This window comes from Vulpes vulpes, chromosome 12 (genome assembly GCF_048418805.1).
Source record: "Vulpes vulpes isolate BD-2025 chromosome 12, VulVul3, whole genome shotgun sequence".
NCBI classification, from domain to species: Eukaryota; Metazoa; Chordata; class Mammalia; order Carnivora; family Canidae; genus Vulpes; species Vulpes vulpes.
Window position 1 is genome coordinate 176,633,206 of NC_132791.1, and position 16,969 is coordinate 176,650,174.

Below are 16,969 nucleotides of genomic sequence, written 5' to 3' on the forward strand. Positions count from 1 at the left end.
TTAGGTTCAGAAATTCACGGGGATAACTCACAAGTTCAGGAAAGCACTATACTTAAAAAAGTATAGTAAAGTAGAAAATAGAAAGTAATGACTTTATATCGTAAAGAATGTAAATCAGGACCAGCTAAAAGAAGAGACACATAGAGCAAGGTCTGAGAGGGTCCCAAACACAATGCGTCTGTGTCCTCAGATGTGTCACCCTCCCAGTACACCACTGTGTGTCCCCAGCCAGAGGGGGACCCAAGCTTCAGTGTCCAGAGTTTTCTTTGTGGTTTTATTATGTCAGCCTGCTTGAACCGTTGGCCATGTGGCATGACTGAACCCGTTGTCCGTCTCTGGAGGCCAGAGTGATAGCACAGACCACACTCTGCTCTATGGTTAATCTCCCTGGCATGGCCAGCCCTGTCCTGATCTATCCAGGGCCCACCAGAAGCCACCTCGTTGCGTGGAAGCTCAGGTATGATCAGAGGGGTCCACCGTGCAGAACAAGGACATTCCTGCCCCCAGGGAAAATACGAGGGTTTGGAGGTTCCCTTCCAGGAACTGGCAACAAGACCAGCCAAAGTCTTTATCATACAGCAGTGGGGAAGTGAAGGCATTACTAGAACCGTCTATGTGAAGAGGCAGCTGCTTGTTAGCACCACCATGCGCACTGCAGTCAGTAATGATGTCCTGCAGTCACTTTGCTCATTTTTTGTCAGACGAATGAATCAAACTGACAGCGGGGGGTGGGGGTGGGTCCATAGATTTTGTATGTCAGTGAAAACAAATCTAAACCAAGGTCAGGGGAGACTTTATTTAAAGGAATCATGGCAGTAAGAGTAAGAGAATAAAGGAATCACAGCAGCAGGATTGGCGCCAAAGCAAGGACACCGCAGCCCTAACAGTTTGTCAGCCTCTAGGGCCCACGGGAAGGAGCAGTGAGCAAGGCTAGAAAGAACCAGGAGGAGGAGGGCATGGGATCTGCTGTTAGCGTGATGGGACAGCCAGATAGGAAATATCTTTTCTGGAGATCAGTGGATTCTCGGGGGTTGGGGATGAGGGCTGTTAAGGCGTCACCCCACATTTTGATGCTGGCTCAGGGTGCAGTGGGTCAAAGGTCAGGGCCTAGGAGAAGGACAGAAGCATAACTAATGCTGGTCAAGGAAGAATTTTGTTGAGATTGGCATGTGGGTACAAACAGTTCAGCTCATCATTGAGAAAGAAGAGAATGGGAGTTTGGAGGGTCCATCATGGGTAGACCTAGGGCACATCCATGAGTCTTATCTGAGTCTTACAGCAAGAGGGACTGCTTTGCAGGAAACCATTTCCCAGAACACTTTAAACCAAAAGTAGATAGTTATTCTTGTTTTATCTGATTTCACTAGGACCAGACAAGACTAGCATTGTTCATTCTCACCTGCTTTCATCCATGCTGCTTTCTAGTGAATTTCCTACGACAGAGAAAGAGCTGCTATAGGAAAACGTACCCAAATCCTCCTGTCCGTAGGTCTCTGGTTAGAAAGCTGTCCAGCTGACTGCTCAATTGGCCACCATGTCGAGCCAATCATTGAGTATCTGTGTGCTTGCTGATGTGTGTGCATTAGGGTACAGAAGCTTGCGACATACCACGAGTACAAGGAGGCCGCATCTGCTTATCAGGAAGCCTGGAGTGTGCTCCGGAAGCAGGCCTTTGGATCCTGGATCAGAAACCCTTCAGATTATCACCAGTTTAAATAAGAAGGGCAGACTACAGAAAGCTTACTGGTAGCAGAGTAGTTTCTAGCATCCAGACTAGACTGTTTATTCCTTTGTGCCAGACAAGCCTTAGTCTTTCTTGTGGCTGGGTCAGGAAAATCAAAGTCTGCCATCTACCAGAGCAGCATATCTCTTCTTTGTAACGTCGACAGGATTCTGGAGCACGGAACGATCCATACTTGACTGAAATCCCTCTCTGCTAAAATGGCAGCTCGCTGATGACCTTGTCCTAAGTTGTATGTTACTGCTTCTCTAAAATATGGAATAAGAATTTGGAATATGATGCTTTAAAAGTACTCTGCAGTGGCTCCATTTTGCATGTTCCTACATTGATTTGGCAAGTATTTATTGGGCTGAGATGATCAAATCTCTGCAAGTTTTAGAGCTTCCTTTCGCATTGTGGACAGGTTTATATATCCATCCGTTCTTCCTCGGGAGAGCCACCCTTTCTGGCTCTATCCATGGGACTTGGTTGAAGCAAACCTTGCTCTGTGGCTGTGGGTCTGTGAGCCAGCCCTGTAGAGTCCCGGAACTACTGTGAGAGCCAGCAAGGAAGATTCTCTCTCCTCTCGCACCAGGAACTGTAAGGGCCACTTAACCATAGGACCTGTGGCTGCCTTTGCTGCCACACATTGAGAATGAAGGCAATAAAGAAGGAAACTGAAATCCACTCGCGTGACCTTGTTTGGATGCCAGTGCCCACCCTGGACTGCATGTATGTGAGATAAATTTGTATTGTTGTTTTGGTCAAGCCTGTTTGAGTAGATTTTCTGTGGCTTTCAACTGAAAGAGTTCTGTGTAAAAGGCCAGAAGTCTGTACAGCAAATCAGCAGACCTAGCAACCAGTCCTGTTTTAATCAACATCGAATGTCTAACTCTCAGCCTCTCCACACCTTAAATTATTGACGGAAAGAGAAGTTCTCCATGTTGGGATTATTCCAGGTTCTTCTCAAAGTTCTTCAGCATTTTTGTATAGCTTTTTTTAAAGATTTTATTTTTTTTAATTTTTTATTTAAATTCAATGTAGTTAGCATATACTGTATTATTCGTTTCAGAGGTAGAATTTAGCGATTCAGCAGTTGCATATAACACCCAATGCTCATTACATCACATGCTCTCCTTAATGCCCATCCCCCAATGCCCCTCCTTAAGATTTTTTTTTTAACGGTTTCATTTATTTATTAGAGCAAGAGAGAGAGCAGGGGCAGAGGGAGAAGGAGAAGCAGAGTCCCTGCTGAGCAGAGAGCTTGATTCCAGGCTTAATCCCAGTACCCTGAGACCATGACCTGAGCCAGAGGCAGACGCTTAACCACCTGAACCACTCAGGCGCCCTTAAAATTTTATTTTATTTTATTTTATTTTTTTTATTTACTTATTTATTTATTTATTTATTTATTTAATGATAGTCACACAGAGAGAGAGAGAGAGACAGAGACACAGGCAGAGGGAGAAGCAGGCTCCATGCACAAGGAGCCCAACGTGGGATTCGATCCTGGGTCTCCAGGATCGCGCCCTGGGCCAAAGGCAGGCGCCAAACTGCTGCGCCACCCAGGGATTCCTAAAATTTTAAGTACTCTCTGCACCCAGCATGCAGCTCGAACTTAATGACCCGAGATCAAGAGTCGCACGCTCCACTAACTAAGCCAGCCAGGCACTTCATCATTTTTGTGTAGCTTTAAATGTTTTTTTTTAAATAACAGCTTTATTGGAATATAATTTACATTCCACAAAATTTACCCACTTAAAGTATACAACTTAGTGGCTTTTAGTATATCCACAGAGTTGTACAACTTCACCACAATCAATTTTAGAACATTTTTTTTGTTCTAAATTTGGTGGGGAGGGGACACATCAACCCAGCATGGTACCCATTTGTAGCCACTCCCTATTGTCCGTTAACCCCAGCCCTAGGGCAGCGGGTAGTCTACTTTCTCTCTCTAGAGATTTGTCTATTCTGAACATTTCACATAAACGAAATCATATAATATGTGGTCCTTTGTGACTGGCTTCTTTCACTGAATATAATGTTTTCAAGATTCATGATGTTATAGCGTGAATCAGTAGCACAAATCAGTACTATATTCCTTTCTATGAAATAAAAATAACATTCAGTTGTATGGATGTACCACATCTTATTTATCTAGTCATCAGTTGATGGGCACTTGGGTGGTTTCCACTGTTTGGCTCTTGTGAATAGTGCCGTTATGAACATTCCTGTACCAGTTTGTGTGCGAACATATGTTCTTAAATTTTTTTTTTTTTTTTTAATGACAGAAGTGATACACGTTTGTCCTAACAAATTATCCTTGATTTTTTTTTACATAAGAAGTCTTTTTAGGTGGGGATGCCCAGATGGCTCAGCAGTTGAGTGTCTGCCTTCAGCCCAGGGCGTGATCCTGGAGTCCTGGGATTGAGTCCCACATTAGGCTCCCTGCATGGAGACTGCTTCTTCCTCTGCCTGTGTCTCTGCCTCTCTCTTTCTCTGTGTCTCTCTCATGAATAAATAAATAAAATCTTTTTTTAAAAAAGTCTTTTTAAAAAAAATAAAAATAAAAAAAATAAAAAGTCTTTTTAGTTAGCAGGAAAAAAGGCAAAAGTATCACTCTCTGGAGATCAGGCCTTCCCATATGGTGCTTTAATCAGGGAGATTCTTTGACCCCAAATTCTAGCAGTTAGGGTAACAACTAGCAGGAGCTTTTTAGTCCACAGAAGATTATGCATCTCTCTCTCAAGAGATACTATTTAAAGGATAAAGATTTGTATGAGAATGTAAGGAGGTAATATCTTTTTATTCCAAATTTTATGGTAAATTCATCAAATCAATACCAAAAAACAAACAAAAAAATAAACAAAACAACAACAACAAAAAAAAACACCTAAATGTAAAAACCACCCCTACATTTAGACTTCAAAGCAAAAACTGGGAAAACCCTGAAGGCTTCAGACAAAAGGCAATTTCAGGCTCTGTTTTCTTAAGACCTAAAAGTGGTGCTTAGACATCCAACTTCCTACATTTTACTTCAGTCTTTCATAAAACCCTTAAATCTCTTATAAAACCCTTATAATCTCACCTGTGCCTTAAAATTACATTTTGAAATACTGGCAGGTTCTCAGATTTCACACATTTTATTAGATCATGTGTTTTTACTTGTGTTTCTTAACCCATATTTAACCCACATTTGACTGATAACTGTTTCTGATTTTTAAGTTCTTTTTTTTTTTCTAACCCTTTCTAACCCTTTTAAAACATGTAGAAAACTTTCAATGGACAGAAAAAATAGAACAATGCAGCGGACCCCCACGTACACATCCCCAGGACTTAACAGCCACCGGCCTTATGCTGCTGTTACCTAATCTATTCTCCCCTGCCCCTCTCCTGGGGCTTTCTTGGAGCTTTCTTTTCTTTTCTTTAAAGATTGTATTTATTTATGTGAGATAGTGTATGTGAATAAGCAGGGCAGAGGGGCAGAGGGAGAGAAGCAGAGTCCCCACTGAACAGGAAGCCCAACACGAGGCTCCATCCCAGGACCCTGGAATCATGACCTAAGCCAAAGGCAGATGCTCAATCAACTGAGCCACCCAGGAGCCCCCCTTCTTGGAGCTTTCTAAAGCCAGTACTAACCATTGTATTTCATCCAATAAAATGAACAGGAGTTCCTTAATATCTAATATGTATTCTGTGTTTGCTTTTCCCCTGTTGTTTCAGAAATGTCTTTTGGCTACTGATTGGTTCAAATTAGAACCCACCCAAAAAATTCCACACAATGCACGTAATTGATATGTCTTTGGTCTCACTAAATCTGTAACAGTTCACTTCCTTCTTAAGTTTGACAGATGGGTCATTTGTCCTGTGGAAAAGCTCACATGCTGCGTCTGGCTACCTGTTCCCTCCCAGTGCTGTTTAACAGGTTCCTCTGTCCCCACATTTCCTCCAGATTTGCAGTTCCACATAGAGGCTTCATCAGATTCAGGTTCAGCTGATTTGACATGAACACTTCTTAGTTGATTCTGCATACTTCTTTTGCGTAATATGAAGAGGAACATCTGGTTGTCCCACTCAGTGAGCAGTGATTTAGTGGCATCAGCCTTTCTATTCCATCATGAAGTTCCCTATTGTCCTTTCACCTAATGGTTTTAGCAGCTGTGTCAGGGATCCCCAAGACCACCCTCAGGTTTGATGGTTCACAGAATATACTCCCAGAATGCAGCAAAGCTGTTGTAATTACGGTTTATTTCAGTGAAAGGGTACAGACTAAAGTTGGCAAAGAGAAAAGGCATACCAGCTAAGTCCAGGAGAAAACAGGTTCAAGAGTCCACTTGTCCTCCTTGCATTAACCATGTGCTCCAGATGCTTTGACATCTGGGGCCTTGCTTACCCTGGAGAGACTGCCCGTAGGAGGCTAGCGAACTCCTAGGGATAGTTCAAACCACGCACTCCAGAGCTCATGCCCCAGCCACCTACTGTATGGGGCTCTCGTGCTCTGGGCTACTCTCCACCTGTCCTCATCACCCCCGAGACCAGGTACTGGAAACCAGGGACAGCCCTTGTGCCTCAGAGACCACAGAAATGAGTCAAACTAGCCCATCCCAAGTCTGCCGACCCTTCTGTCACATCCCTCCTTCTCCTTTACAGTAACGCCTCCTGACCAACCTTGGTGCTTGCTTCTCCGTAAGAAGGAAGGGCTCCTTCTGGCCTCACAAGTCCTCTCCTACATAAAACTCCCTGCCAGTGGACTTGCACACACTTGGTTCTCCCAGCAGTGACGCGTGACAGTCCAGGCAGAGTGTTGCCTGCTTGAGCCGTGGGTGCTGCTGACATGCTGCATGCACAGGACATGCCCCCCATAACAAAGTATTGTCTGGCCCAAAATGTCAGTGGTGCTGAGGTTGAGAAACCCTAATCTAGTGTTTTCAAGTCACTTGAGGGACACCTGGGTGGCTCAGTTGGTTAAGCATGTGCCTTTTGCTCAGGCCATGATCTTGGGGTCCTGGGATGGAGCCTTATGTCAGGCTCCCTGCTCAGCGGGTGCCTCCTTCTACCTCTCCCTCTCTGCAAGCACACACGCTCTCTCCAAATAAGTAAATAAAATCTTTAAAAATAAATAAATCACTTGAAATCATTCCTCTGAGTTATCGCTCCAAATCTATACACAGTTAACTTTGTTTCATTTTGCTTTTATTTGGGGGGTGGGGGGAGAAGGGAGAGTGTGGTTTTTCAAAAAATTATGTAAAATATTTATATGATTCCAAAATTAAAACCAGTAAAAAAATAAGGGGAGCAAAACAAGGTACATTCACAGAGGTCTCCCATCCTCCTCCTCCCCTGTGTTTGTCCCTTGGCCCAGCACTGACTAACCATTTTTATTAGTTGTTAGTGGACATTTCATTTTCTTTTTGAAATGCTTTGTATTTTTGCCAGGATATCTTTTGGATAGATTCTTAGAAGTGGGATTTGCTGGGTCAATGGGTAAATGAACATACAGTTTTTCTTTATTGAAATCCATTTTCAAGTTTCTGTTTCTAAATACAGTGAGCACAAAAAATAAAAAGCAGGACAGCATTAGTACATTCCATTTCTATAAAAAAGAAGAGTGAGAACTTTCTGTGTTTTACTTGTATATGCCAAACCATCTCTGACTAGATGCAAGCAACCACTGATGCAGGGCCCACGGGGTGGGCAGGGGAATGCCTGGGGCCACGAGTGAGAGGGAGACTTTGCATTGAATCCCCGGTATATTTTGTTATTTTAAAATTTTGAACCGTGCTAACATTGTGCCTATTTTAGAAATTTCAAAAATGGGGGACACCTGGGTGGCTCAGTGATTGAGCATCTGCTTTCTGCTGAGAGCATGATCCCAGGGTCCCAGGGTTGAGCCCCACATTGGGCTCCCTGCGGGGAGCCTGCTTTTCCCTCTGCCTATGTCTCTGCCTTTCTCTGTGTCTCTCGTGAATAAATAAAATATTTTTTTTTAATTTTCAAAAATGGAAAAACATATCTGTATTTCAAAACTGTCAAAACCCCAGAAAATACTCAGAAGTGACATTGTATAGGGAAGAGGGACTCCCTGACATATTTTAGGCAGCTCTGCTTATAATTCCACAGAATCGTCTAACAAAACATCTTCTGAAATTTGGCTCTTGATGGACGTCTACACTTCCAGCCTTGTTTCTTTGTTCATTCACAAGTGAATTCTAACATTACATCTATGCGTGCATAATTTTTGTCTTTTTAAATGAATTTTGAATTTTTTCAAAAATCTTGAATTTTTAAATGTGGCTTGATTTAAATCATTGTGTGTATATATATTCCATGCAGTCATTCCTGCCTGAGAGCATGGGCTAGATGCCGTGTTTCATGGAGTTTGCCAGTGCCAAACATTAGCTCACTGTCTAGGGAAACGAAGCTAGTATGGAGAAAATGACCCGCCCTGGCTGCCAGCACTCTGCTTGGAAGAGAAGCAGGCCTTGTCTCACTTGGTCGTGTCTGTGGCTGGTGGAAAGCTGCCTCCACCTGGACCTTGGCAGAATGTGTTGGCTTTGAGACCGGGTTCTGAGCAAGCTTTAGCCAGAATTTTCCAGTTTCTAAAACCCGGTTCCTTTGCAAGCTAGTTAAGTGGCTTATTTGCAAGCTAGTTAAGTGGCTTAGGACAACGTTCTGTTTTCAACTACCACTGTCCTCTTGTGACGCTGTGTGGGGAGGCCAGATGAGCTGGGGAGAGGAGGCCCAGCACAGCAGGAAGGTTATGGAACTAGGCAACGGCTTCTTAGTAGAAAGATCGAGCATATGTGCTTGCTTGCAAGGGCTCAGGCAGTTCTTCCCATAGATACAAAGGCAGCTATCCTGAAGGAGGGGTGAGATACAGAGCCAAGAAAGATGCTTTTGAAGAAAACTTTATTTCCCAGAAAGAAGCATTCTTTTTGTACCATGTGCTGGGGAATCATAGTTGGCCATCATATCTCATAAACGTGAATCCCTTTAAAGCCAAATGTGTCTGTACTGGGGTTAAGACTGACTTCTTGGAAGGCTATCCAGATGCATCCAGAACAAATTTAAGTAGTGCTTGCAGTCCAAAAAGGGGAGGAAAATTTGCAGAGACACACTTCAGGGCTGCAGGCAAAGTTACATGCATTCAATTTTTTATTCTTAAAACTGAGGCCCCAAGGGCAGCCCTGGTGGCCCAGCAGTTTAGCACCGCCTTCGGCCGGGGCGCCAGGGCGTGATCCTGGAGACCCGGGATCGAGTCCTGTGTTGGGCAACCTGCATGGAGCCTGCTTCTCCCTCTGCCTGTCTCTCTCTCTCTCTGTCATGAATAAAATAAAATCTTTAAAAAACAACAAAAAAGGCCCCAAAACTAATCCAGGGGGATAGAAATCAGAGTGGTTGTTGCCTGGTAGAGGACAGTGGGGGATGGGGATCGGGGTTTAGTGGAAAAAAGCCTAAAGGGACTTTTTAGAATTATGGAAATACTCTTGTTTTGATTGAAGTGTTGATTACATGGGTGTGAGCACTCGTCAAAATTTGTTAAGCTCTACACTGAAGACCTGTGCTTTTTAAATTTTTTTTTTTTTTTTTTTTTTTTTTTTTATTTATGATAGGCACACAGTGAGAGAGAGAGAGAGAGGCAGAGACACAGGCAGAGGGAGAAGCAGGCTCCATGCACCGGGAGCCTGATGTGGGATTCGATCCCGGGTCTCCAGGATCGCGCCCTGGGCCAAAGGCAGGCGCTAAACCGCTGCGCCACCCAGGGATCCCAAGACCTGTGCTTTTTATTGTAATTATACCTCAACTTAAAAATGCAAAAAACAAACCCCTAGTCCTATTATTTGGTTTAGTAGAATAAACTTCAATCAGGATATTCAAGTAATTATATTTTAGTACCAACTCTGCAACTGCTTCCTATGTGAATGTGGGGGAAGTTTTTCTGACTTCAATCTGTTTTACCAAATCAGATCCCACCAATTAGGATGCTCGGGTTTTTAACTATAAGGTAGGATTTTTCATAAAAGTTCTTTTTTTTTTTTTTTTTTTAAGATTTTATTCATGAGAGACACACACGCAGAGGGAGAAGCAGGCTCCCTGCACAGAGCCCAATGTGGGACTCAATCCCAGGACCCCAGGATCAGACCTGAGCCGAAGGCAGATGCTCAACCACTGAGCCACCCAGGCGTCTCTCTCATAAAAGTTCTTAATTGGGTAAATGATGCAAAGAGAAATTTTCTCTAAGACACTGAGTCCATTGACACTTTGAAATACAGATGGCTTCAGTCATGTTGGTGGCAAGAAAGGGCTGGAAATAATTCTTGTCTTCGCCTGGTAACTTGGGTTCTGAATTTGGGTGTGGATTTTTTTGTCCCTTATACTAATGAGCCAGCAGGGGTAGGAACCAGCTTTTAGCACTAAGCGTGTTCAGCACCGCGTTTCAATTTCCAAATTCAGCAAAGTGTCTTAATAGGAAAAAGGCAAAGACAGAGCGTCACTCCACGTGGGGACCCAGGCTGCCAAATGTTGGTCTCAAGCACATGTTCCCTGAACTTGGGCTTGGCTCCAAGAGGAGAAGAGCTCACAATGGAAACAGTGATGGCTGTTTGCTCAGGCAGCCAGGAGAATGAAAAGTGCATTGAAACCCAGCAGTGTCTCCACGGGGAGAGGTACGGTGGGCCCCTTAGTGGTGAAACCAACCTGTCAACAGAGTAGGATTACAGAGCCCATTCCCAGCATCTTCAGTTCAACAAGACCTTTCTGTGCAGCCCCAAGAAATCTCAGAGAAGTTGTGCTTTGGCCACTGCAAGCTTTGCTCAACAATAGGTGTACTCTCAATCCAGTTCACCCCCAATTGGTTGAATTAGATTCTGTTGAGAGAAAAGAGCTCTTCTTGCAGTATATTCCCTCATCCCCGTCAAGATTTCACCCAATTCCTTTTCTTATTGCTACTACTTATGGCCTATTTTGACTTCCAGTGAGTATACCTTTTCAGCTGTTTTTTTTTTTTTTTTAATTTTATTTATTTATTCATGAGAGACAGAGAACGAGAGAGAGGGGCAGAGACACAGGCAGAGGGAGAAGCAGGCTCTGTGCAGGGAGCCCGACGTGGGGACTCGATCCCGGGTCTCCAGGATCAGGCCCTGGGCCAGAGGCAGGCCCTCAACTGCTGAGCCACTCAGGCATCCCCAGCTGGTTCTTTTCTTCATATATATATATATATATTTTTAGAGTAATATCTAAGATCAACATGGGGCTTGAACTCGCAACCCCAATTTCAAGAGACCCATGTTCCACCGACAGAGCCAGCCAGGTGCCCCTTAGCTGGTATTTTCATGCCTTACTTTTTGTTCTTCGTTTATCCAGTGCCATTATAAAACACCCTCTGTCCTAGCTCATCCATAGCTGCCAGGGCGAGACGGCAGCTGGCAGTGGGAGAAACAAGGTTCCAGGGCCGTATAGTGGCAGCAGTCTCCGCCAGCCCTGGACGCCAGCATCCACTTGCCTGTGCTGACATGGGCACATCCAGCCCACCTCTTTGCCTCCTTCGTGAAAGATGAAGGCCAACATGGGTGAGTATTTTGCTTGCTTACACTTTAGAGGAATTCTGTTCTAAAATAAAAGGGTGGTGCATAAACTATGGTGTGGTGGTTGCAAACCCGAGTATTTCCAGGAGTAGGAAATTTAAAGAAAGTAGGCAGAGTGAACTGAGAAGTGTATTCCTTGTCCAGTGAAGAACCATTATTTTGTTCCAACTGATTGTTGTCAGGTCTTAATAATTTTTTCAGAAGCCAGAAAGGTAGATTTTTACATCTGTGTATCAGGGCCGCATAGAGACATGGGTCTTCGGTTTGAATCATCTGGTCTAGCAGAACAAGGATCGATTCTGGCCACAGGGCTGAGTCAGAACTATGGCTCCAGGATGTACTGGTTGTGTGATCATGGGTAGGTCAGTACGTTCGCAGAGTGTCAGTGTCCTTGCCTCTGAAATGAGCCTCCCCCCCCCGCCGCCCCCAGCAGCAGGGTCACAGGGATGAGAGGAGATAATGGATAACACGGATGTGAGGGGGGCTAGCTATGTGGCCACACAGGAAACACCAGCCTTGGTATTTCAGCTTCTAAGTGACTCTTCAGTTTGCTGATCCTGATTCCCAGAGCTTCTGCTAATCAACAGGAGAGACTGGCCTTAGCAGAAGCCTACTGGGCAAGGGTTTGCAGAGCCTCCTGCCGCATTCTTGGCACACAGCCTCTCTAGCTGCAAAGGGGGCGAGGAAGCAAAGCCGCTGATCACAGAGGAGTATATGGACACTCCCACCTAATTCTTGTGGCTTTGCCTCCCTTATGTCAACCACCAGGATTGGTTTTTTCCTCCCTAAGGAAATAAAGATGAAAAGGGGGACCAATTGCACTTTTTCAGTCTAATGAAGAGCAAGTCTTTTGAGATGAAGAAAAGTGATACTGCCAGGGCACCTAAGTGGCTCAGTCAGTTAAGCATCTGACTCTTGATTTCAGCTCAGGTCATAATCTCAGGATCATGAGATCAGATCCTGCATCAGGCTCCACGCTGGGTGTGGAGCCTGCTTGAGATTCTCTCTCTCACTCCCAAAAAAGAAAATTAATACAGCCTCCTCCAAATCTCCTGGGAGATCCTCGAGCCACCTTTGGGACTGGTGCCATCTAGAGAGAATGTGGGTAGAATGAGAAAGGGGACAGTGGACTGAGCCCTGGAGGCCACAGAGAGCTCAGGAACAAGTGAAAGCACAGGAAGGAGTGTGACCAAGAAGGCCAGAGGGAATGGACAGGAGCTTCGAGGCAGGGGCAGGTAATCTAGAGTAGAATATATTAAAGAGACAAGGAAGGTAGGAACTAAACTTTGTCCCCTCCTCGTCCCCCACTGAGGGACAGGTTATTTTTAGCCACCTCAGCAAGCACAGGGTCAGGGAAGTAGCCAGCTTCTCCTGGGCTGAGGAGGGAAGAGGAAGTGAGAGATGGGAGTGCCTGTGTGTGCTTTTCCTTGGGGGAGACCCAGTCTCTGTTCTCGCTGATGTAACTTAGAAACAAAAAGTTATGAAACATTTCAAACATGACAATAAAAAGAATTAACACCCAGCACACAATTGGCAGTAAACGTCTTGCTGTAATTCCTTCATGTCTTTATTTTTTGGAAAAATAAAACAGGACTTGCTGTTTTTGAAATCCCACATTTACCTGCACACACAGCTCACCTCCCTGATACAGTCCCTTCCCTCTGCTAGGTAACCACCATCCTCAATTGCATGGTTTATACTTTTATTACATAAGTTTGTATCCTTAAGGAATACATACAATTATTCTGCATGTTTTTACATTTTTATAAGATTTTAGTTTTTTAAGTAAATTACACCCAACATGGGGCTCAAACTCACGATCACCAGATCAAGAATCCCACTCTCCACCAATTGAGCCAGCCAGGTGCCCCACATGTTTTTAAACTTTACAGAGATGATATATTTCTGCTGAATGTATTTCTGCATCTTGGTTTTTTTCTTCCTCAGCACCATTTTGAGATTTATGTTGACCCATGTAGCTCTAGTGCTTTCATTCTAACTGCTGTATAGTATTCCTTTGTACAAATATACCAAATCTTACCCTTCCATTCTCCCGCTGGTGAACATTTAGCTGGTTACCATTTTTTTGTTCAGGCAAACAAGGCTGCAGTGATCATCTTTGGACATGTCTCTTGTACACGAATGGGGATATTCCTAGATATACCTAGATGCAGAATTTGCTAGGTCATGGGTTATCTGCATTTTTAATTTACTGGCTATTGTTGAAATTACTTTCCAATGTGATAGTAGCAGTTTATACTCACAGAAGCAGTTTATGAGAATTCCACATATTTCACATCTTCCCTACCTCCCCCCCCTTTTTAAGTAGCCTCTCTTCCCAGTGTGGAGCCCAGTGCAGGGCTTGAACCCACAACCCTGAGATCAAGAGTCACACGCTCTTCTGACTGAAGCAGCCAGGTGCTCTGTGATCTGGTTTTTCTATATATATATCCAATTATAGAATGATTCGTTAACTAGCCCATCATTTTTCTTTTGATTTTCACGCCATCACTGTTGTATTTTAAACATTGGTCTGTTTCTGGGTTTCTGTTGTGTTTCCTGGTTTGTCTGTCTGTACACCATATGGTGCAGTCTTAATTACTTAACTACTGCTAAGATAAGTCTCCCAGCTTGTTTTTCTTAACACTTCCTGGTTATTCTTGGCCTTTTGCTCTTCTAGATGGATTTAGCATCAGTTGTCAGATTCCACAAGACAGAAAACAAAAAACTGGTTTGGATTTTTATTGGAATTGCACTATAAATTAATCTGGGGCAATATACAGCTTTACAATATTGAATGTTCTCATCCTGGAATATGGTATATTAGTGTATCTCTCCTTTTATTTAGGTCTTCTTCCATTTCTTTGAATGTTTTGTCCTTTTCTCCATGAAGATCTTGCATATCATATTAAATTTATTCCTATGCACTTACAGATTTTTGCTCCTTTTGAGAATGAGATCTTTTTTCATCCTCTAATTGCATACAGCTGGTATGTAGAAACAACACCCATATTTGTAACTCCCCTTGTATCCACAACCGTGCTGAACTTTCTTATTCCAAATTTTACAGATCCTCTTGGGTTTTTCTGTGTAGACTGTCACTATCTACATAAAAGAACAGTTTAATCCTCCTGTCTCATTTTTATGCCTCTCATTTACTTTTCCTCTCTTACTGTACCAGTTTTATGCCAGGACCCCGTTGAGTAGAAGCAAGGATAGACATTTTTTTTAACAGCTTTGAGAATATTGAGATATAGTTCACAAATCACAAAGCTCACCCTTCAGACCTTACAGTACCATTTATATTTGTTGCTTGGCTTTTCATTTTCCTACTGATTTGTCATGCTACCTCAGACATATGTTTTTTATACACATCTCATTCTGGGTTCTGTTCCATTATTTGTATTTGTCTATTCCCAATATCAGCATCACTGTGCTTTATTTACCACAGCTTTAAATATTTACTCTAGATTTTTTTATGAATTCCCTTTATCAAGTTAAAGGAGTGCCCTTCTACTCTTAATTTGCTAAGAGGGTTTTTAAAAATTATGAATGGATCTTGAATTATTTTAGGTGTTTTTTCTTCATCTGTGAGGTAATTATATAGTTTTTTCCCTTATTAGCTTGGTATATTTTACTAATAAACATAACGATGGACTAAATGACCTGTTGCTGAGTTAAGCTCTACCTGGTCATGATTGTTTTAGTTTACTACTAAATTTTATTTACTAGTATTTTATTCAGGATTTTTCTGTCGATTAATAATAATAATAATAATAATAATAATAATAATAATAAGTAATCTGAAATTTTTCTCTCATAAAGTTTTGGCATTGACATTTTAGGTTTCAAAATGAATTTGTAATTAACCTTTTTTCTAATCTCTGAAAGTTTAAGACAGGGTTAAGGATTCCTTATATAATGTGGTAAAATTCATCTTGCTAGTATCTTTTTATTGCTCACTTCAGAAGCACATATACTAAAATTGGAACGATACAGAGAAGATTAGCATGGCTCCTGCACAAGGATGACACGCTAGTATCTTTTAAGGACCAGAGTTGGGGGAAACTAGATACTACTTTCTCTTTTTTTAACTTTTCAAACTTTCATTCAGATGCTACTTTTTTTTTTTTAACTTTTATTTATTTATGATAGTCACAGAGAGAGAGAGAGAGAGAGAGAGAGAGGCAGAGACACAGGCAGAGGGAGAAGCAGGCTCCATGCACCGGGAGCCCGATGTGGGATTCGATCCCAGGTCTCCAGGATCGCGCCCTGGGCCAAAGGCAGGCGCCAAACTGCTGCGCCACCCAGGGATCCCCAGATGCTACATTTTAAAGGCAAAATTGAGAAATCCATTTTTATTGGTATTACAAATTAGGTTGCTTTCCTCAGTCATTTGTTTTTATAGAACAACTACTCCCTCCTCTGTTCCAAGAATACTTTCTAAAATATTGCTTTGTAATTATGTGTTTCTGTGTAGTTCACCCCTAAGTGCCTGGAGGATGGGGTAATGTTGTATTCCTGTCTGTGCCTCAGCGTCCAGCAATGTGAAGCACATTGTAAGTAGAAAAAAACAAACATCATGACATGATTTCACACTGAAACTCTTGTCTTTCCTCTTAAATCTCAAGCGCGGTGTCTCTCAGTGGTCACTTGGTAGCAGTATAGCTGTAAGAATTATACTACCTATCTCATGAGTTCCTTTTGAAGATGAGTCGTGATAATATATATAAATCATCTGGCATCCGGCCAGCGTTACTTTTTTTTAATTTTTTACTTAAAAAAAATGTTTTAATCTCTCCGCCCAACATGGGGCTCAAACTCACAACTCCAAGATCAAGAGCCACGTGTTCAGGACACCTGAGTGGCTCAGTGGTTGAGTATCTGCCTTTGATTCAGGTTGTGATCCTGGGGTCCTGGGATCGAGTCCTACATTGGGTTCCCTGCAAGGAGCCTGCTTCTCCCACAGGCAGCTGTGTGTCTGCCTCTCTCTTTATCTGTCATGATAATTAAATAAAATCTTAAAAAAAAAAAAAAAAAAAGTCACATGTTCTACCAACTGAACCAGCCAGGCACCCTTCTAAATTTTTTTTTTTTTAATTCTATTTATTTGAGAGAGTGAGCAAGAGCACACGAGCAGAGGGAGAAGCAAGGAGCTCATCTCGGGGCTCAATCCCAGAACCCTGATTTCATGACCTGAGCTGAAGGCAGACACTTAACCAACTAAGCCCCTCAGGAACCTCTATAAATTATTTTTAAGAGAAAGAAAAACACAGCTTGTTTTGGTGGCCCTTGCTTTTTGGTTTTCTTCTTCCCTCTATTTTTGTTCAGTTACATTTGTGGATTTGTGGTTGTAAAAAAGAAACAGATCAAAATTCCTTTTGAAAGCGATCCCTCTCCCATTTCTCTATAATCCTGTTCTGTTCATAAGGTTAAGGAGGGTTTTATCATTCCTTCCCACCAGTCCCTGTCTCAAGTGAGGCCACAGTCTTCCTGGAGACTTTTAACATTGCCCTCAGAAGAAATGCTCTTCCACTGGACTTGCCAAGCTGATGGGGCCATGTTGCCTTCGCAGGAAAGGAATCTGCCTGAGAATGAAGTCAAGACAGAGGGAAACAAAACCAGGAGCAAAGGGCTTTGATGGTATCATTCCATCTCTAGTTCA

General features: G+C 42.8%; 1 protein-coding gene and 1 non-coding gene across 7 annotated transcripts in view; both read left to right on the plus strand.

The window, feature by feature from the left end:
- Positions 1-16,969, plus strand: part of ADAT1 (adenosine deaminase tRNA specific 1) — a 44,918-nt gene that overhangs the window by 21,304 nt on the left and 6,645 nt on the right. For 3 of the 6 annotated variants that reach the window (XM_072731500.1, XM_025993066.2, XM_072731498.1), the window contains one exon: positions 1,587-2,488. In XM_072731500.1, coding sequence (XP_072587601.1) covers positions 1,587-1,719 — 133 coding nt within the window. In that variant the 3' untranslated portion in view covers positions 1,720-2,488. Of the gene's footprint in view, positions 1-1,586; positions 2,489-9,769; positions 9,915-11,083; positions 11,290-15,784; positions 15,864-16,969 lie in introns of those variants that run through there. The other 3 variants (XR_003234142.2, XR_011996119.1, XM_072731497.1) reach the window with 2 other exon arrangements.
- On the plus strand, positions 15,260-15,366 carry LOC112915896 (U6 spliceosomal RNA). Its single transcript, XR_003234184.1, has one exon. It is a non-coding gene; the product is annotated as a U6 spliceosomal RNA (small nuclear RNA).